Below are 22,302 nucleotides of genomic sequence, written 5' to 3'. Positions count from 1 at the left end.
GAGATTAGAATGGTACTCGGGATAATGGTACTCCAGTTATAGAAAATAGGAGCAGGGGTAGGCCCTGCGAACCTGCTCCGCCATTGATTATGATCATGGCTGATCATCCAACTCAGTAACCTGTTCCTGCTTTTCCCCCATATCCTTTTATCCCTTTTGCCCCAGGAGCTATATCTAACTCCTTCATGAAAGCATACAATGTTTTGGCATCGACTGCTTTCTGTGGTAGCAAATTCCACAGGCTCACCACTCTGGGTGAAGTAATTTCTCCTCATCTCAGTCCTGAAAGGTTTACCCCGTATCCTTAGACTATGACCCCGGTTCTGGACTCCCCCACCATCGGGAACATCCTTCCTGCATCTACCCTGTCAAGTCCTGTTCGAATTTTATAGGTTTCTATGAGATCCCCCCCACACTCTTCTGAAGTCCAGCGAATATAATCCTAACCGACTCAATCTCTCCTCAAACGTCAGTCCCACTATCCCAGGAATCAGTCTGGCAAACCTTCGCTGCTCTCCCTCTATAGCAAGAACATCCTTCCTCAGATAAGGAGACCAAAACTGCACGCAATATTCCAGGTGTGGCCTAACCAAGGCCCTGTATAATTGCAGGAGGTACTAGAGGAGCTGGGAATGTTCTCCTTAGAGCAGTGAAGGTTAAGAGGAGTTTTAAGAGAGGTGCTCGAAATTATAAGGGATTTTGATAGTGAATTGGGAAAATTTGTTTTCACTGGCAGTATGTTGAGTAATGAGAGAACACAGCTTTGGGGGAAAAAAAGCCAGGTTGGGGGAGGTGGGGAGATGAGAATTTTTCTAGGCAGCGAGCTTTTATGATCTGGAATGCGTTGTCTGAAAGGGTGGTGGAGCAGATTCAGTAGTAGATTTCAAAAGGGAATTTGATATATACTTCAAAAGGAAAACTTGTCAGGCCATGTGGAAAGAGCAGGTGAGTGGTAATAATTGGATAGTTCTTTCAAAGAGCCAGCACAAGCACATTGGGCTGAATGGCCTCTTTCTATGTGGTATGACTCTGTAGGCTGGATTTTGCTGGAAAGATAGTGAGGCAATCAGCACTTGCCATTATTAAAGTGTAAATCAGATTGCAACTTGCTGCCGCCTACACATCTGTAGTTAAACATGGAAATCCAGAAGTTGCTGTCTGAGATGGTGTCGTCCACTAGAAGATGCACTATGCCAGTATCTCTGAGAGACTCACCATTTAGCAAAGTGAAGTTGCTGTCCTTACCTGATTTATGCACATTAAACGTATCAGAAAAATCTAGGCCATGTCCATTTCAGAGTAATTTTTTAATGGTGTGATGAGTCTTAATTTCTCTGTCACTGAAAAGTAACCTTTACAAATGTGGAATGTCATTCCTTCTGATCTTAAATATTGTTGGAGATTCTAAAAACTAAAAAAGTCAAGAAAATTTTTCATAGAATGGTTACAGCACAGAAAGACGCCATTCGGACCATCGTGTCCATGCCAGCTCTCTGCAAGAGCAACTCTGTTAAAAAAAATAAAAAACAATTCTGAAAATAGGTTCATTAATAGAATCTACTTCGTGTGTCTCTGAGAGGACTGAGGAGCCACTAACTAATTAACAATTAATTAAGATTAACTGACAAATTGGAAAAATGTGCTTCCCCTTTCAACTTGGTAAGCAGGAGGTCATTTTGAAGTTTGGTATGCTCACAAGTAATTTACTATTGAGGTGATATGTAGTCTGCTGATGTACCTCGGATTTAATTCCAAATGTTCCAGAAGTATGGCTACCTGTATCCTAAATGGTACGTTTAGTTTAGAGATACAGCACTGAAACAGGCCCTTCGGCCCACCGAGTCTGTGCCGACCATCAACCACCCGTTTTACACTAATCCTACACTAATCCCATATTCCTATCACATCCCCACCTATCCCTCTATATATTTCCCTACCACCTACCTATACTAAGGGCAATTTCTAATGGCCAATTTACCTATCAACCTGCAAGTCTTTGGCATGTGGGAGGAAACCGGAGCACCCGGAGGAAACCCACGCAGACACAGGGAGAACTTACAAACTCCACACAGGCAGTACCCGGAATTGAACCCGGGTCGCTGGAGCTGTGAGGCTGCGGTGCTAACCACTGCGCCACTGTGCGTGTCTTCAGGACAGACAGGTGGGAAGCAGGAATTTTAGCTTGGTGCTCTTTGTGGTGTAATTATAAATATCTGATCCAGCGACAACATAAACTGCAGTTGTTAGCTGTGGGTAGCCTTCCTCATTCTTGATGTCACAGCAGGGGGAGTGGTACATAAAATGTTTGACTCCATCCATCAGTTAAAATAACATGAAGCAAGATAACGAGGGCACCAGCTAAGTGTACAAGTCTCCCTTGATATTATAATGCTTAGGATTATAGGCCAACATGGTAGACGTATCCTCTGAAACTGCAGCATAAAAGCAACACTAACTTTATTTATATGATTTTCAGGGTTCAGCAGGCATTCTGTTGGGGTAGATTATTGGGATGAGTTAAGCGCCATGGCTAACTGGGTAGAATACAGCAAAATGCTGCCAGTTGGCTGTTCCTCGGCGGCCTTCCTACAGGGAAAGGCCGCCGCTCCACCCCCACGATATTTTGCGCGGGGGCTCATTTAACTTCCACGCCCAATGACGTGCAGGGTTGGCCTCCACATCCCCGGCAACAGCATCCGGCGCCACCGCCGTCTTTAAAGGCCTTCAAGCCCTTCAGTAACATTTTCATATTTAAAGATCCCGGTCTCCAGTATATAAAAATAAAATTTTACTTCAGCTCTAAATCCCATCTCCAACCCCCCAATGGGTAAATCATACATTAATTGCCCTCTACCACCATGATAAAATGTAATTAATATCACGAACTTGCCCCCCGACATTTGTTCCCTTTAACCCTCAACGCATTCTCACCATCCCCACAGCCAATAATAAATGTTTTCCCTGCTCCTCCACCCCTCCCGTCCTGAAAATTTTATTCCTCCCTATCAGGTTCTTGCCTCAGAACTCGGCGCGGAGTTCCAAAGGTGCGTGAAGGCCTAACGGAGGCTGTAACATCAGCGTGGGACGTCCGCCACCTGCAGATAAGCTTATTAGCATCTCATTTATGTTCATTTTAAATATGCAGATGAAGGGCCTGCTGCCAGGCGGTGGGGGTGCCGCACCGATGTCCCCCCGCTGCTGGTAATATGCAGTGGGCCCTTCTCAACACCTCAGGTTGAGGCGGACCTCTCCCCGCAACATTTTACCTGCCCCCGTGCCGTGACCCTCGGTAAAATTCAGCCCAATGTCTTTTTTCAATAAAAAGACACCAGTGAATCCTTGTCATTCTGTCTGGGAGAGTCACTGTCTTGAATTCTTTCTGTGGTGGCTTTCCAAGGGCTAACTGATGCTACCAATGCTGCGATAAATGAAGTTACTTTCTTTCTTTTGGGCCTCCTTATCTCGAGAGACAATGGATACGCGCCTGGAGGTGGTCAGTGGTTTGTGAAGCAGCGCCTGGAGTGGCTATAAAGGCCAATTCTGGAGTGACAGGCTCTTCCACAGGTGCTGCAGAGAAATTTGTTTGTTGGGGCTGTTGCACAGTTGGCTCTCCCCTTGCGCCTCTGTCTTTTTTCCTGCCAACTACTAAGTCTCTTCGACTCGCCACAATTTAGCCCTGTCTTTATGGCTGCCCGCCAGCTCTGGCGAATGCTGGCAACTGACTCCCACGACTTGTGATCAATGTCACACGATTTCATGTCGCGTTTGCAGACGTCTTTATAACGGAGACATGGACGGCCGGTGGGTCTGATACCAGTGGCGAGCTCGCTGTACAATGTGTCTTTGGGGATCCTGCCATCTTCCATGCGGCTCACATGGCCAAGCCATCTCAAGCGCCGCTGACTCAGTAGTGTGTATAAGCTGGGGATGTTGGCCGCTTCAAGGACTTCTGTGTTGGAGATATAGTCCTGCCACCTGATGCCAAGTATTCTCCGAAGGCAGCGAAGATGGAATGAATTGAGACGTCGCTCTTGGCTGGCATACGTTGTCCAGGCCTCGCTGCCGTAGAGCAAGGTACTGAGGACACAGGCCTGATACACTCGGACTTTTGTGTTCCGTGTCAGTGCGCCATTTTCCCACACTCTCTTGGCCAGTCTGAACATAGCAGTGGAAGCCTTACCCATGCGCTTGTTGATTTCTGCATCTAGAGACAGGTTACTGGTGATAGTTGAGCCTAGGTAGGTGAACTCTTGAACCACTTCCAGAGCGTGGTCGCCAATATTGATGGATGGAGCATTTCTGACATCCTGCCCCATGATGTTCGTTTTCTTGAGGCTGATGGTTAGGCCAAATTCATTGCAGGCAGACGCAAACCTGTCGATGAGACTCTGCAGGCATTCTTCAGTGTGAGATGTTAAAGCAGCATCGTCAGCAAAGAGGAGTTCTCTGATGAGGACTTTCCGTACTTTGGACTTCGCTCTTAGACGGGCAAGGTTGAACAACCTGCCCCCTGATCTTGTGTGGAGGAAAATTCCTTCTTCAGAGGATTTGAACGCATGTGAAAGCAGCAGGGAGAAGAAAATCCCAAAAAGTGTGGGTGCGAGAACACAGCCCTGTTTCACACCACTCAGGATAGGAAAGGGCTCTGATGAGGAGCCACCATGTTGAATTGTGCCTTTCATATTGTCATGGAATGAGGTGATGATACTTAGTAGCTTTGGTGGACATCCGATCTTTTCTAGTAGTCTGAAGAGACCACGTCTGCTGACGAGGTCAAAGGCTTTGGTGAGATCAATGAAAGCAATGTAGAGGGGCATCTGTTGTTCACGGCATTTCTCCTGTATCTGACGAAGGGAGAACAATGGTGCATAAAGTACGCTTTACAAATACTGTGCAGAGTAATGGCCACCATTGTTCAAAGGATACAGGATTTTCTTTTTTCCTCTTTTCTAGGTCATCTATAAAGCAAATCCTGACTGAAAAGTCAGACTGGCAATTTGGGCTTTAGCATTGCTACTCTTGTCCTGAAGGTGAAGATGATTACCCAAGGCAACTGACTATGCATTCAGCTCTCTCCCTGGTCTTGTGTGCTATTTTTATTTGAAACTACCAACTACGACCAGCTTTATTGCTGCCAACTATATAAGTCCACATGCTACAATAAATTCCCTTCACACCATAGTGTCCACTCCTCTGACATAGGAGAACACTTTACTGCAGTTACTGGGACACGGAGGATTGGGGCATTTTATGGTGTATAATTGTAGCTTAGGAATTATTTCAATGCAAGTTCACATCACTCCTTCTCCTTACCTACCCAACACTAAAGTTAACTGTTAAATAATCTTTTATTTTATTGAATTAAGTATAATTGAGTGTTAGAATCTCCTGTTCAATAACTGGTAGTTTACAAAAAGCTTCAAGATCAAATGCTTATTTGGTGCCTGGTGGCAAATAATTGTGTGCTATCATGGAGTTGTAATACACAAGTTCATGTATGTGATTTCAAACCTTGCAGTAGCTTGGGCTAATTGGGGAGGGGGAAGGAGAGTTTGCATTAAGTGGGTGTAAGAATGCACTGCACAAGGATGCAAATATCAGATCCTAACCAAGTGTCTGATTATGGAGTAGATTTGGTAGAGGTCTGAGAGAGCATGTTACCACTTTACACGATTGGCAGGAGGAAAGATGTGTTGGCATGCCTGGGACATAACCAGGAGGGTGAAGAAAATAGAAAGGGTGATGGAGAAGAGGGGAAAGTTGCATGTTTAGAACAGGAGGAACTGCGATCTAATCAATTTGTGCTTGGATATCTCACCTTCCAAATACTGCTATTCACAGTCATAATGGAAATGCATAATTTTGTGTTCGAAGCTTTCTCAGAGTTTCAATTCATTTATGCATCGGTCAACTGATTGTGACCACAGCACCACTAATAATAATCAAGTGGGAGGGTGGGTTCTTTCAGACAGACACACAGACAGAAACAGACACCCCATTTATTCTCAGCGCAGCCTTGGTACGAAATTAAACTGTTCTCATTTGAAAGCTCTAACATATTGTCTGCATATAGTTCCTCGGATGTTGCGGTTAGCAATTTGTTTTTTTGCAAAGCAGTATTTCCTTGAGGCTAATGCAAATCAAATGAGGCTTATTTGAGCCAGAATAATTTGACTTTTGGTTTAAGGCTTCAAGCACAATACGAACAGATGCCTGTTATCAGTTTAAATAATTTTAACACAGTTGTTTTATCCAGGAAGAAAATTATTTCTTCAAAAGATATTCCAGAATGATCTTAACATGGTCCTAGGACAGATAACTGACAAAAGCCATTAGTTTGCCGTTGAACTACACCTTCCCATGTAAAATTGAAATGTTATCTCCATAAATTATTGCCTTGTAAGTAACTTGAGATATTTTAACATTAGATGTGATGCATAATTTTTTGATTTGTGCTAGTTGTGCTCAAAAGAAGCTTCCTGTTAGTGTGGGTGTACAGAGCAGTGACCATGAATGAATTCAGTATTCTGTCAAGCTAGTCACACTCCTTTTGACGAGTTCCTGTTACCAAATGTGCTAGGCTCAGTTGAAAGGAGCAGTGCTGATTTCAGGACTGTGGTCTGACTGTACATTGTTAAACTCTCTCTACTACACTTGTATGTATCCAATTTGCAACATCCTGCTGTAGGATTAAAATGATGACCATACTTGGGGCTGAATTTTGTGGCAGGGCCCGAGGTCCTGCTGCCACTCATGAAGGGGGGTCTGCTGTGGTATGGAATTCTGTGGCAGTCAACTAATTAACTGTTGGGTGGCAAAAGGGGTCAGGCCACTGGAAGTGCAGGTGCCATATTTAAAGGGCTGCCAGCACTCTTAAATCGTTCCTCGCCACTAAGACTGCACCAACTGAAGTCCTGAGGAGGAAGACTTGTGAAAGAATGGCAGAAGATGCCAGGTGGCCCCACGGTTCAGTGATACCTCCCTGCAGGTTCTCCTCCAGGCTGCTTGAGCAAGGAGGAAAGTTCTCTTCCCCTGGGACGGGAGGATGAGACTGGCCCGCCAGACCATGCAAGCCTGGACGGAGATCACGGAGGAGGTCAGTAGCCCGTGGGAGGGAGCGGAGAGTAGTCAGACAGAAGGGAGTCAGGAAGAAAAGCAGCGATCACAGGAGGGAGTGGGTAAGAGAAGTGGCCATTGAAGGGGGAGGCGCTTTGTGCTTATTCACTGTTTTATGTAAAATTGAGCAGAGCCATCTTTATGATAGGCACCTGCCTGAGACGTCGCTGACAGTGACGTTTCAACGATGCTATGTTTGCACACGTGCCAGTAGTGCACCATCTATTGATTGTGTTGTCAACAAACCTGGTTGACTACCAGTGCCTACACTGTTGCTCTGCCTTCCAAGCTGTGCTAGCCATCTGGAATCAGCATTGACTTCCCTGTAACTCTCCCTTCGTTATACCTGGCGAGGCTTTGAAGCCCCTTGGTTCCCATGCTTTGGAAAATTTGAAACCATGGTAAAATAGCAGTTAATTGCCTGTTTAACAGGCTTAATTACTTTCCTGCTGTATTTGAGCACGGGGTCCTCCTGCCATGCTGACCACCCTTTGGAATATCTGGTAACATAAAGATGTCAGGCTTCTGTCCCAATGCCTTTCATCGCAATATTCCGACTCCTGCCACCTCCCAGCCCATCGCCATATTCAGCCCATCGCCATATTCAGCCCTGTTCTGAGACTTCAATATTGAAATGGTAAACCGCTTTAGTTGTTGAAGAAATTATGCTGAATATGATTGTGTATGATTTGGTATACTTTGAAATCCTGTTTGGAAAGAGATGTTATTTTAAATTGGACAACAATTTATCCTCCTTTACAGTAAGTTTGTCAAACTAAAGACATAATCAACTCCCTATATGTAACACAACAAAGTGCTTGGAGATTTATTTCTAAGTATAGCACGTGTTTCTTCCTCTTGCATTGACTCCATATCTTAAACCTGGGCTAGGTATCTGTTGGGTATACTCTGCATTTGGTTGTTAATGCCTGCATCCTGGAACAGCTTAATCTGGTAGCAGGTTTTAAAAATCCATTGCCCTTGAGAGGTCCCTTAACAGAGAGGTCATTACCCCAGGGCAGATGGATTTAAAGTAATGGGCAGAAGAATTGGAGGGAAGTTAAGAATTTTTTCACCTGAGTGTGTTTGGGATCTGGATCTCACTGCCTAAAAGGGTGGTAGAGGCAGAAACCCTCTTCACATTTTAAAAATGCTCGGATATGCATTTGAAGGTACAGGACTATGGATCAAGAGCTGGAAAGTGAGATTAGGCTGGATAACTCTTTTTCAGCTGGCATGAAGACCGTGGGCCAAATGGCCTTCTGTGCTGCAAATATTTTATGTTTCTGGAGATGCATGTTTAAACCCTTCAATCAAACTTTCATGAACACATTCAGTTGCTTGAGTCTGCTGGACCTATAAGCAAGGGTGAGCTGTTAAAGGATATGCATCAGCAGAGCAAACATTATTTTAGGCAGAACCACTACTGTATGGTGACCAGGTTGTCTTGGTCCATGGCTTCCATGTTTTTCAACCTTAATTTGCAAAATATGGCCAGTTCTGCAAATGTTTAGGTTTGAGACTTGAACTGAGTGACTTTCCTTCCATTAGAACTGTTCTACTTTGTTCCATTTATTATGATTAGCTGGAGAGAGCTGTTTTTCTGGGTCTTTTTGTACCAGGCTATGTAATTGAAGTCTTTGTAATGTTTCAGTCATTAAATGTTGAAGCACCCATTGTTTAGATTACACACGAGGCTCTGTTACAGCAATTATTCCCATGCCTAGGACAACAATATTCAATTTTGAAGGCAGTTGGTTTGCTGATGACACCTACCCGAATGGGAAGAGTGTTACTGTTCCTTCTGTGTACTTAAGTCTTCAAGATTATGTTGTGGATCCATGGACAGAGGATGTTGGGTCTTCCGATACTGCCATTGTTGATCAGATTTCAGTCTACCAATTCTCCATTTCGGTTTCTGCTACTTACAGTTGAATCTTGGCCTCTTTCAGGTTCTCACCTGCCAATGCTCTCCACTCCCTACTACCTTCCTCTCTCCATACAAAGTGGAGTTGATTTTTGTGCAGTGAGCATTGGGTCTACACATACACCTTCATAAAAGTGAACCTGCTTGATAACCATATTCCTTTAGCTTTTCACCTTGAGCGTGATCTGTAATATCTTAAAACTTTAAACATAAATCTGCCCAAGTCAGTCAGAAATGAATGATTTGCAATGCTTTGTAAATCATTTAAGCTGGAGACTGTAGATTGTAATCATAAACACTATCACTGTTCATTCCTGTAAGCTGATGTAATACTCCTTGCGATTCGGAGTGTGCCATTACCTGAGCAATATCTAGGTAAACATGGCAAGAACTGGGGTCAAACCTAGTACCCACAACTGTATTCAAGGTTCACATGCCACTGTATAATCTTCTAATTTTAGGAATGTTGAGGAATATGCACTCAATTAGACTGAGGTTCAGGCTATAAACCAAAGAACCAATTTACATAATGTTAAATTGATCAATTCCCAGTATTTAGTACAAGCAGAATAGTCATAGTAGATACAAACATTAGTATTCTTCACTGTTAAACGACTAAGGCTCTGCTATACTAATTCATACCTAAAATTGATCCTTGAAACTCAAGTCACTCACTTCTTATGTTATGAAATGCTACCTTGGAGTGTTTGCAAAGCCCATTACCTCTGCTGGCTTCAAACAGAATTATTTGGCTTCCTGCACTCGGCTGCAATAAATCCACAATTAGCAGGCTTCTAGCCACAAAGCTGTTTGTCAAAGGGACCAGAAAAATATTATCAGCCCCCCTCCTCTCTCAGACCTAACCATGTCAGCACCCTGGATACAGCTGTTAATCAAACCCAGAAGCTTTTCAGGATGGTTATCTTAACTGTTTTTGTAATTTCCAGATGCCACGGATTACATTGTCCAGGCTGCTGTCCAGTAAACATGACACCTATGACTGCATTTAACAGATGTTAGCATATTAATCCCACTTGACTTCAGGCCACAAACATGTATTAATGTGTTGTTTGCATCCCATACCGTATATTCCTGTAGTATGCAGAAAGAGCTAGCAATATCTAATGTTAACTGCAATATCACTTGATTCCTGGTGGGTTGCCCACATGTATTTCACATTTAATATAAGATTGGTTAAATGCATGCTAATTTTCACTGGAAGTTCACAACTCAAACTAATGCTTCTCCAGGGATGTTATCAATTCTTTAATTCAAATAATCTTATTGAACCTTTTAAATTACCTACAAATTCAAGCAATTGACCTGTTTTCAGCATTAACTGGCACACTGATCTGCAAAGGCCTGCGGTGTTGTATTGAAAAGCACTGTAACTGATATAATAGGATTTCAATATTTACTGCTTTGCTGCTGTTTTTGCAAGGGATGGGATGTATCTAGGTAATTAGGTTGGCCAGTTGGTCAAGAAGATATCGTTAACAACTAAAAATAAAGCAAATGTTAGGTTTAGGTGAAGCTTTCATTGAAACATTACCTTAAGGGAGTTGGGTGACAGCATGTAAAATTTATAATGTAAATCTCACTGGTTATGCATCTTTTTTTTTCTTTTTTCTTTCTTTTGGGCCTCCTTATCTCGAGAGACAATGGATACGCGCCTGGAGGTGGTCAGTGGTTTGTGAAGCAGCGCCTGGAGTGGCTATAAAGGCCAATTCTGGAGTAACAGGCTCTTCCACAGGTGCTGCAGAGAAATTTGTTTGTTGGGGCTGTTGCACAGTTGGCTCTCCCCTTGCGCCTCTGTCTTTTTTCCTGCCAACTACTAAGTCTCTTCGACTCGCCACAATTTAGCCCTGTCTTTATGGCTGCCCGCCAGCTCTGGCGAATGCTGGCAACTGACTCCCACGACTTGTGATCAATGTCACACGATTTCATGTCGCGTTTGCAGACGTCTTTATAACGGAGACATGGACGGCCGGTGGGTCTGATACCAGTGGCGAGCTCGCTGTACAATGTGTCTTTGGGGATCCTGCCATCTTCCATGCGGCTCACATGGCCAAGCCATCTCAAGCGCCGCTGACTCAGTAGTGTGTATAAGCTGGGGATGTTGGCCGCTTCAAGGACTTCTGTGTTGGAGATATAGTCCTGCCACCTGATGCCAAGTATTCTCCGAAGGCAGCGAAGATGGAATGAATTGAGACGCATCTTATGCATCAAAGCTTTTATTAAAACAATGTTGTGATGGATTATAAGTCACCCTCTTTATTTAAATAATGTAAAAGTAAATATGGATGTGTGATTTATATACAAGATTGCTTCGAGTAAATTTTTGCTTCTGGGGTTAATCTACCATGTTCTTCACAACTTAAGCCTTTATCATTACTGTTACATTCTAAAGGTGATGGATCTGTGACAATTCAGTGGTTAATATCATGATATGTTATCATTGTAATATACCATTGTGTTTAATTGCTCATCACTTGTTTGTCCGCTTCTCCCCCCCTCCCCACACCCTCCAACACCGCCTTGATGAGCAATTAATTTTTCTGTGGAATTTGGATGAATTATGTAATGGAAACTCTCCGACCTACCACAATCTTACTGTTAGGCACTGACTAGCATCAGTCCAGCTGCCTAATGATTTAGATTAATTTAGCATGTGCTAAGAAATTCATGTCTGAATTTAAAAATCGAAATTAATAAATTTTAATTACATTTTGGGAGATGTACAGAGGTGTCATCCCAAATTGTAGAGTCTGCTACTTTTCTGCTCACTGAATTTCCATTTCATTGTTACCACTGGTAGGGAAGGGGTGGGAGGAGGAAAAGCAAATCTGGCAAGTGGCTTCCTTTCTAGAGCAAAGAAGGAAAAAGCTGAATGCAGGTCACACTGGAGATGTTTTATATATGGCTGAAAAGCAGCAATGACAGAAACAAAGCAGATCCTTTCCCTGTCCTGCCTGCCGGACAGCAACATGGCAGATAACTTAACCTGTCACAGAACTGGAACATTTATTACTTTTTTGTTGAAGAAGACAGCAGTTGAGTTATAGCCATTGCTAGTCTTCATCCCAGACTTTCCCAAATGGGAGGTTGCTAATCAGTGTCAGTTGGGTGCAACTACAAGAGGCAATGTGCTGGGAGGTGGAGAGGACATTACACGAAGAGGAGAAATATAAAGAAAAAATAACACAGATGTGATTATCCAACCCTCAGTTATGAGGGAAATTAATCAGCATAGAAGATAGTGCCTACTGCTTCCATCTGTTTATGTTCGGTATGTGACTGAAATTGCCCGGCAGGGTAGGTGCATCGTGTGTTACAGTCTCCCTTTGTCTAGCATTCATGCATATCACTAACAAAAGGTGCATGCTCTATTTCATAATCTATATCATGTTCCTTTCTTTGCAACTAGGCTCCGGAGAAGCGTAATATTAGCCTTGGTGGTCATGTGGGTTTCGACAGTCTCCCCGATCAATTAGTCGGCAAATCTGTATCACAAGGCTTCTGTTTCAACATTCTTTGTGTAGGTAAGTATTGCCATTGCATAAAAATTGTCATCTTAGAACAAGCTGTCATGTATACAGTGACTGGGTGTAAGCCTGTCAATTAGTTGAAATGATTCAATTATTTTGATTTTAAAAATATAATTGTGGCACTTCAGATCATTCAGTGGGTTAATGCACCTTGGGAGATTGCCCTGGTTTGAACTGATGCCGGCTAAGTAGCAATGGATGGTACTACATTTGACCTAGGAACACTAGTCAAGTACAGGGAAAAATCAGCTTGGGTCCCTCCTTATCATTCTGTAATGACTCATAGTGAAAGTGCCAACAGTAAATGACCTGTGATGCCCTTAAATGTTGAATAGTTTACAGTCAGCCACACTCTAATTATATGTGGCCACTTGGGTGAGGTACTAGAGGACTGCTGGTGTGTGTGAAATTGTAGCTGAGCACCAGTGGATGCCATTGAGAACAGAATAAAATGCTGGCATTGTGCTGTATTATCCTGTAGCATAGCTCTGTGCATTTAAATGAGTGTGTGGCCTGTTCAACGTTTTACTATTGTGAATTACCCCTAACAGCACAGTGTTTATCTGCAAAGATTTAAATTGTGCTGGGTGTCTTTGATTTGAATTGATGTTGAAATTTGGCTTGCTTTTCTGGTTTTTACAGATTTAATGTAATCTGATCCAAGAGCATTATGAATTACATTAGAAATTTTAAATTAATGTAAAGTTTTAAATTTCAGTTACACTTTCCACCCTTTTCAAAATTGGCTCACTCCTCTCCATCTCTATTTCCTCTCTTCTAAAAATAGTAACTCATGGTTCCATGGATACCTGGGAATTTCATTCCAATGGCAAGTTTTCACGTGTTCTAAAATATTTGTTAGTGCTTTCAACAATTAGCCACTATCAGCCAATCCAATTTTTGCATATGTACACTTTTGAACAATAGCTGCTAGGGATTCAAGGCAAATTTTCCATCCCCGGCCCCTCCACAAACCCTGGGAAATTCAGATCAATATGCCCCCACCTTTATTCCATCTATTAGCAATCTAAAGACCAAAGATCACACCTGTGACCTTCCAAATCTTTATAGTTTAGTACCACACCATGTGATAAATTTATCCATTGAGCACATATTTGCATTATCTATAGCATCTGTCCTGGCTAAAAATAGTTGCTTGAGAGAAAAGTGTAAACAGAGAATTAAGTTTGTTTTTTGACTTATATGGCATTGGTCACTAGTATAAAATGTGAATAACAAAGTGGTCCTCTGTTGTTCAGTGTGTTGCATCACAGAGTGATTAAATGTGATTTTTGTCTGCAGTATTCCTCTCTTCTGTTCCTCACCCCTCCTCACCACGCATCAAGTTCTTGAAGCTCTGTCGTATTATAATATTTCTCTGAAGCAGTTTGGTAGAACTGAATGGCTTCCTTGGCCATTTCAGAGGGCAGTTAAGAATCAACCACATTGGAGTCTGGGGTCATAGGCTAGACTGTGTAAGGACATTTCCTAAAGGACATTAGTGAACCAAATGGGTTTTTATAACAATCCGGTAGTTTCATTGTCATCATTAGGTAGATTGTTTATTTTCACTCCAGATTTGTTTAATTAACTGAATTTAAATTCCCAGCTGCCATGGTGGGATTTGAACTCATGCTTCCAGTTTATTAGTCCGGACCTGTAGATTACTAGCCCAGTAACATGGCCATTGTGCTACCACACCCACTGTTATTATTTTCAAATGTCTAACTGATTTCTCTTGCTTTCTTAGGAGAAACTGGTATTGGTAAATCAACGTTAATGAACACCCTGTTCAACACAATGTTTGAAAGTGATGAGGCTACCCACTATGAACCAGGTGTTCATTTAAAGCCACAAAGTTACAGTTTGAAGGAAACCAATGTGGATCTTAAACTAACTGTTGTTAATACAGTGGGTTTTGGTGACCAAATTAATAAAGAGGAAAGGTAAGTTCTTGAAATGAACATGCACAAAATTAATCAGAAACATTTCATTTTTGTTTTCTCCTTTGTTAACTTGCATGTTCTGACTTTTTACAATATTTTGGGAAACTCCTTTCCAAAACATGCATGGGATCTTCTGGTCGGATTATTGGCTAGGAAATTTGCTCCTAGGTGTTTGTCAGTGGTGCTGTGTATTCACACAAGAAATAGGAGCAGGAGTAGACCACATGGCCCATTGAGCCTGCTCTGCCATTCAGTACGATCATGACTGATAGAGTTATAAAGCACAGAAACAGGCCCTTCGGCCCATCATGTCTGTGCAGGCCATGAAGCACCTATCTATTCTAATCCCATTTTCCAGCACTTGGCCCGTAGCCTTGTATGTTATGGCGTTTCAAGTGCTCATCTAAATCTTGATCTTAGGCTTCAACTCCGCTTTCCCGCCCACTTGCCACATCCCTTGATTCCCTGAGAGACCAAAAACCTGTCTATCCCAGCCTTATATTTAACGATGGAGCATCCACAAATCTCTGGGGTAGAGAATTGCAAAGATTCACAACCCTTTGAGTGAAGTAATTTCTCCTCATCTCAGTCCTAAATGATCAGCCCCTCATCCTGAGACTGTGCCCCCATGTTTTAGATTCTTCAACCAGCAGAAACAATCTCTGTATCTACCATAAGTAAAAACAAGAAATGCTGGAACCACTCAGCAGGTCTGGCAGCATCTGTGGAAAGAGAAGCAGAGTTAACGTTTCGGGTCAGTGACCCTTCTTCGGAACTGACAAATATTAAAAATGTCACAGGTTATAAGCAAGTGAGGCGGGGGTGGGGCAAGAGATAACAAAGGAGGTCGAGATTGGACCAGGCCACATAGCTGACCAAAAGGTCATGGAACAAAGGCAAACAATATGTTAATATTGTATATTATATTATATATATATTGTATATTAATATTTCAACACACCATTAACATATTGTTTGCCTTTGTTCCATGACCTTTTGGTCAGCTATGTGGCCTTGTCCAATCTTCTCCTTTGTTATCTCTTGCCCCACCCCCGCCTCACTTGCTTATAACCTTTAATATTTGTCAGTTCCGAAGAAGGGTCACTGACCCGAAACGTTAACTCTGCTTCTCTTTCCACAGATGCTGCCAGACCTGCTGAGTGGTTCCAGCATTTCTTGATTTTATTTCAGATTTCCAGCATCTGCAGTATTTTGCTTTTATTTATCTGTATCTACCATATCAAGCCCCTTCAGGATCTTGTATGTTTCAGTGAGATTGCCTTTCATTCTTCTAAACTCCAGAGAATATAGGCCCAATTTACTTAGCCCCTCATCATAGGACAACTCCCTCATCCCAGGAACCAATTTAGTGAACCTTCAAAGTGAGCCTATAATAAAAACTGACCATAAGGATGTAGAAAATGTAGTAATTTATTAGAGTGTATTAAAGACTGAGGATGTGTTTTGTGAAGCTTCCCCTGAGCCAAACATATATTGTGAATTGCAATTACTGGATGCAGGCAGCAACACCAAATGAAGTATTCAATTTCCTTGAATTGGCATGCACAAACCCTCCCCCCACCAAAAAAATATGTTTTTTAATCTCTCCAATTTTCTCTTCAAAAGGCACCCTTTGTGTAATATGTTTTCCCTGGCACAAGTCACTCTCCAGCATCTCACCCAGGTGGCCATTACACACATGAGCCTTGGTCATGAGTGTTGACAAGCTATTTGACCTAGGATATATCGCAGCTTAATGCGATTCTATTCCCTTCTAATGTTCACACATGCAAACTTCCAACAAATGTCATTAGATTGCAGTCAGGAGCAAGAACCCTGGCTGCTTTGATCCCCATTAACCTAGAATGCTGAGTCAGTTGGAGTGCCTCTGATCACAGCACTTGCTGAGATCAGGTATCTTGGCACAGAGTAAGGATTGATCATGGGACCTTACTGGTGTTTGTGGCTCAGCTGTGCACTGGATAAAATTGGTGAAGTATGAAATAGTTCAATAATTTAGTTTATAGAAGTGGGAAGAAAGATAATGGAAGAGTATTTACTTACAATCTTAGAAGATTCTAAGGGGTCCTGACAGGGTGAATGTGGAAAGGATGTTTCCTCTAGTGGGAGAATCTAGAACGAGAGGCCACTGTTTTAAAATTAAGGAGTCGCCCATTTAAGACCGATAAGGAGAAATTTTTTCACTGAGGGTCGTGAGTCTTTGGAACTCTCTTCCTCAAAAGGTGGTGGAAGCAGAGTCTTTGAATATTTTTAAGGCAGGGAAGATAGATTCTTGATAAGCAAGGGGTGAATGGTTATTGGTTATTGGGGGTAGGCAGGAATGTGGAGTTGAGGTTAAAATCAGATCAACCATGATCTTATTGAATGACAGAGCAGGCTCGAGGGGCTGAGTGGCCTACTCCTGTTCCTAGTTCATATGAGGTTTCCTTTGAACATCTGCAGTACTGAGCTTTCCGTTTCCTTTTGTGCTCCGTGTTATGAGCATTCGAGTTCCTTGGATACGGAAGCAGAGATTCTTGGAATGAAGTAGACCCAAAAGATTGCTTTTTTTATTTCATGTGCTAACTAATTGATTTCAACTTGGCCCTGGAGATTAGTAATGTCATAGAGTCATAGAGAGATACAGCACTGAAACAGGCCCTTCGACCCACCGAGTCTGTGCCGACCAACAACCACCCATTTATACTAATCCTACTTTAATCCCATATTCCCTACCACATCCCCACCATTTTCCTACCACCTACCGACACTAGGGGCAATTTACAATGGCCAGTTTACCTATCAACCCTGCAAGTCTGTGGGAGGAAACCGGAGCACCCGGCGGAAACCCACGCGGTGACAGGGAGAACTTGCAAACTCCTCACAGGCAGTGCCCAGAACCGAACCCGGGTCGCTGGAACTGTGAGGCTGCGGTGCTAACCACTGCGCCACTGTGCCACCTAATAGAGAGATGCAGCACTGAAACAGGCCCTTCGGCCCACCAGGTCTGTGCCGACCCATTTATACTAATCCTACATTAATCCCCTGTTCCCTATCACATCCCCTCCATAGTGTCAGAAGATCCTTGACTATACTTATATGGCTTCTTGAAAGAGGACAAAATATACAATAACGAGAAGAGAATACAAATTAGGTTATTGCAGATAAGAATTAGTTAAAACTTGCATAGTATAAACAAGATTGATGTTGTACTAGAATATTGATTACTAATATAACTCAGTAATTATCTGAATTTTCTTTTATTGCAGTGTTGACCATATGAAATGTTCATCTTTGGAATGGTGAACAATAGATAGTCTATCTTTGGTACGAAAGTGCAAGTTAAGAATATAACAAAGTTAAATCTTTTAATGCTCACACAAGGACTAGAAAGAATGTTTTTTTAAGATCCAAACACATGAGGTAGCTTAACACAATTTATGAGCAACAACACTGCCAGGAGTTCATTCTGTTTTTATTCTTCAGCTATAAACCTGTCGTTGACTACATTGATGCGCAGTTTGAGAATTACCTTCAGGAGGAGCTGAAGATCAAACGCTCACTGCATGATTTTCATGACACAAGAGTTCATGTCTGTCTCTACTTCATTGCTCCCACTGGTCATTGTCTCAAATCATTGGATTTAGTCACAATGAAAAAGCTGGACAGTAAGGTACCAATGATCAGCTATGCATAAGTAATGAGGTTATGTTATCACTTTGTAAGATGTGCAATGGTCTTCGATGTACAGCAATCTCTGTGGCCTTCCTTTTAAATAGTGAAGATTACAAGATGTATGTTGTGATATAACAATGTAAACTAAAATTTCTAAGTATAACCTACAGCATCATCACACAGCTCCAGCCAGTACATGTGTAGACTAAAGATGGGCACTATGCCTTGTGTTTTGTTGTTTGTTCAAAATTTTATGCAGCCATTCTGGACCCCATATAAATCAGTCAAATGTAGCTATCTTGTCCCCTTGCAAGTCATTGACATTGCACCAACCAGTGTTCATACTGGTATGATTGGCAAAAGAACCAAAGGTGACGTGACAAAAACTTTTTACACAGCAAGTGGTTAGGATCTGGAATGCACTGCCTGAGGTTGTCGTGGAGCAGATTCAATTGTGGCTTTTAAAAGGGAATTGGATACACACCTGAAGATAAATATTTTGCAGGGTCACAGGGAATGGGGGTGGTGGTGGGGTTAGTGGGGAGTTAGACTAGCTGAATTGCTCTTTGAGAGGCGGTGAGGAGTCAGCAGGTCTCAACGGGGCTGGAACCATTCGATGATTCTGTTCTATGATAGTAAGTGTTACAGGCTAGTACTGTGTTTTTGCTTGAATTTCTCCCCACCCAAGTTCCCAAATGTGTTTCATTAGAATAATCTATTAACTCCTATACATTAATTCTCATCTCTAGGACTAGAAAGCAACATTATATGTAGACCTTTATATTCCTGACATTTGTCAGGATTGATGTAGAGAGGTTCACACACTCTACTGCTCTGTTCTTCTGTTTATGCCTTTTGCTTTCCCTGCCTTTTTTCCTTAAAAAAAAATTGTGTTTGCACAATGTTGAATCTTCCTTTAAATTATTTTCAGTGTGACATTCATTTTACAATTCCTCATTTATTGGTTAGTTTAGTTTAGAGATACAGCACTGAAACAGGCCCTTCAGCCCACCGAGTCTGTGCCGACCATCAACCACCCATTTATACTAATCCTACACTAATCCCATATTCCTACCACATCCCCACCTGTCCCTATATTTCCCTACCACCTACCTATACTAGGGGCAATTTATAAAGGCCAATTTACCTACCAACCTGCAAGTCTTTTGGCTTGTGGGAGGAAACCGGAGCACCCGGAGAAAACTCACACAGACAGAGGGAGAACTTGCAAACTCCACACAGGCAGTACCCAGAATTGAACCCGGGTCGCTGGAGCTGTGAGACTGCAGTGCTAACCACTGCGCCGCCCTGGTTATTCCAAAATAATATGAATTCAGTCCATCTGAACCAGTAGGCAAAATGTGAACTTGGCATGAGAGGGAAAATGATAATCATCTCTCAGATGAGAGTTTAACTGACTACTAAGGCAGACCAACTACATTGATACTGCGTCGAGTTTATATGAAGTGTTCGTAGATAAATTCTAATTGTTGGAATCCTGAAGTTCTGCATTTTGCCCTATAACTACAATGTTATTTTTAGTAATGTTCTTCAATATGATGCCTTCATGATTGTGCCTTCAGTGCAAAGATTTGCTGGGAAATTCTAAAAGGCACCTAGGTCTATTTCACTTGAAATTGTAACCCTTTTGAGATGTTCTTAGTTTCTTTTTCCTTCCTTTCCCACCCAAAAATAACAGACTGATGACAGGCACTTCCAGAGGCATCATAAAGTTATACTGGATTTACAAGATGCTTTTCAATTAAATTTGCTCTTTTATTTTAAGCAACGGTTGCAATTTACAACATGTTACTTAATTACAAATTCAACTGTGTTAGCTGTCAGTATTTGTGAATCAAAGTATCAAGGAACAAAATAAACAGAAGTCCTAACAGGTTCCTAATTCTTTTTGGCAATATGCTGGTAATTGAATCTGTGGACAATAATCCCTTTCTTCAAGGGGAGATGGTAAGCTTAACATCTCTGTCACTGTCTCACACTGTGCTCGGGTGAGCTGGGAACACACAACTACCATCTGCTCAACAAGTAGTAGCCATGGCACAGTGCGTTTTTGTGTGGTGAAGTTGGTATTTTGGAGCTGTGGAGAAATCTGTTGAAACTGTCACCCCACCTCCACATCTCACTGTCTCTTGGCAGTTTTGCTAATGGTAAATCACAAATAACTTGGGAAAATCACAAGATTGTAAATTATGCAGGCTCTGCAGGAAAGAAAGGGCTGGATTTCTGAGAGATCATTTGTTTTTCCTCATTTCATATTTCATGTTGTGCATTGCAGTTTACTACTGCAGTTGTGCTGTGTGGCTGCCTCGCACTTTCTTCTGATTGTATTATTTATGGTAAGAACGGCCCCAGCAAGCCATTCACACTTTGACTACTGATTTGTGTGCACCAAAGTGGCTAAACATTTGAATGCCAGAAATTGTGTGTGATGTCAATTTGGTTGGTGGATAGCTCTAGTCGATGCTTTTTATTGATAGTGCAATATTGAAAACACTACTCTACTCCCAAAAAAGTACATAATAGAGATTAGTACATCATATATGATAATTGTATTACTGAATCTTGATACCACGGTTTCACTTGTTCAAGAATTGTTTTATCAGGAATGGTAGATGCTGTTAAATGTAATTATTGCAAATGTTGCAATTATATCCTCTGCACATTTGGAGCTGTCAACTAATGTGGAGAGCTATTGTGTTTTAGAACATGTTGAACAGTAATGGTTGGTGGCGTCTCTGAAATACAAATCTGTTGGGAAAATTACAAAAGAAAAAGAATACAATCACCAAGCATGGCATTCTCAAGTTACTATTTAGTCGTACTGAATGAAGGTTGTCCACCTTTCTCAACTAGATTTTTCTTTTAAAATTTTAGGTGAATATAATCCCCATTGTAGCCAAAGCTGACACAATTTCTAAAAGTGAGTTACACAAATTTAAGATAAAGATAATGAGTGAACTGGTAAGCAATGGTGTGCAGATCTACCAGTTCCCAACAGATGATGATGCAGTGGCAGAGATCAACTCAACAATGAATGTAAGTACCGGCTTCATGAAGGCATTCGTTGTAGTTCCCAGGTTTCTGTTTTCTTCTGTTTCCTATAAGATAGGAGTTACTGGGGAGTAGAATGGTGCAACATGCCACAGTACTTGCTTTTCACCTTTTCGAGTTTTAAATTGCCTCTTCCTGATGACCCTAAAGACTTCTGAGTAAAATTAATTTGCGCTAGTCTCAACATTCCTCATGGGTGCAAACTTGCACAACATTTGAGGTTGCTAAGTGCTAATTTACAGTGTTGCTCAGAGGTGCTGCAATGACGGTGCATGGAAGTGGAAATGTCACACCTCTACAATAGAAGTCACTCTTTTAAGGAGATGGGAGTTGTAAAACGGTGACTTTCAAGAGATATAGAGGAGCTGTCTCTACACTCAGAGTTGCAGACAGTGTTGCACAACCATTTCTTTAAATAGTTCTGCAACATAATTGCAGCAGCAGAATTTTTTAATCGTAATTAGCACCTTGCACTCTATTGATCATGTCTGAAGTACTGCTTGATGTTTTGCTATCATTATAGTCGACTACATCACTTACCCCTTAAATGCCTTAAATTATTTAATGTGATTCATGATCTGTTATTCAATGATAATAGAACAAATAGCATAACTTTTTGTTACATATAGATCTGTCTTTTCTTTTCCCAGGCCCACCTTCCATTTGCAGTTGTTGGCAGTATGGAAGAGGTGAAGGTGGGAAATAATTTGGTGAAAGCTCGGCAGTACCCATGGGGTGTCGTTCAGGGTAGGTGGAGGTTTCCTAAAATTGTTATAAAGATACTTTTCATAAGGTGTAGATAATGCAAGTTTCCTCAATCAGATGTAGCAAACTACACTTGTAACAGGACTAGCATCCTGGTGCAGTTACTATTGTCCGAGTTAGTTTTCTGTGTTTTTATGTGAAGCAACTTGTCATCGATATTTGAAGAAAAAGTTTCCTGTGTTACTTTTTCTGTTATGCAATCTTGTCTTAAAATCTGAAGGAAAATATAAACTGATTCTTTCAATAATTCATT

General features: G+C 41.8%; 1 protein-coding gene across 3 annotated transcripts in view; it reads left to right on the top strand.

Annotated features, from left to right (window-relative positions):
* Nucleotides 1–22,302, top strand: part of LOC137375986 (septin-8-A-like) — an 84,316-nt gene that overhangs the window by 45,630 nt on the left and 16,384 nt on the right. For 2 of the 3 annotated variants that reach the window (XM_068043832.1, XM_068043834.1), the window contains exons 2-6: nucleotides 12,471–12,585; nucleotides 14,342–14,537; nucleotides 18,024–18,210; nucleotides 21,108–21,269; nucleotides 21,935–22,031. In XM_068043832.1, coding sequence (XP_067899933.1) covers nucleotides 12,471–12,585; nucleotides 14,342–14,537; nucleotides 18,024–18,210; nucleotides 21,108–21,269; nucleotides 21,935–22,031 — 757 coding nt within the window. Of the gene's footprint in view, nucleotides 1–12,470; nucleotides 12,586–14,341; nucleotides 14,538–18,023; nucleotides 18,211–21,107; nucleotides 21,270–21,934; nucleotides 22,032–22,302 lie in introns of those variants that run through there. The other variant, XM_068043833.1, reaches the window with a different exon arrangement.

Source organism: Heterodontus francisci, chromosome 12 (genome assembly GCF_036365525.1).
Source record: "Heterodontus francisci isolate sHetFra1 chromosome 12, sHetFra1.hap1, whole genome shotgun sequence".
Lineage (NCBI taxonomy): Eukaryota > Metazoa > Chordata > Chondrichthyes > Heterodontiformes > Heterodontidae > Heterodontus > Heterodontus francisci.
The sequence above is the reverse complement of the archived record's forward strand: the minus strand, read 5'-3'. Positions and strand labels throughout refer to the sequence as shown.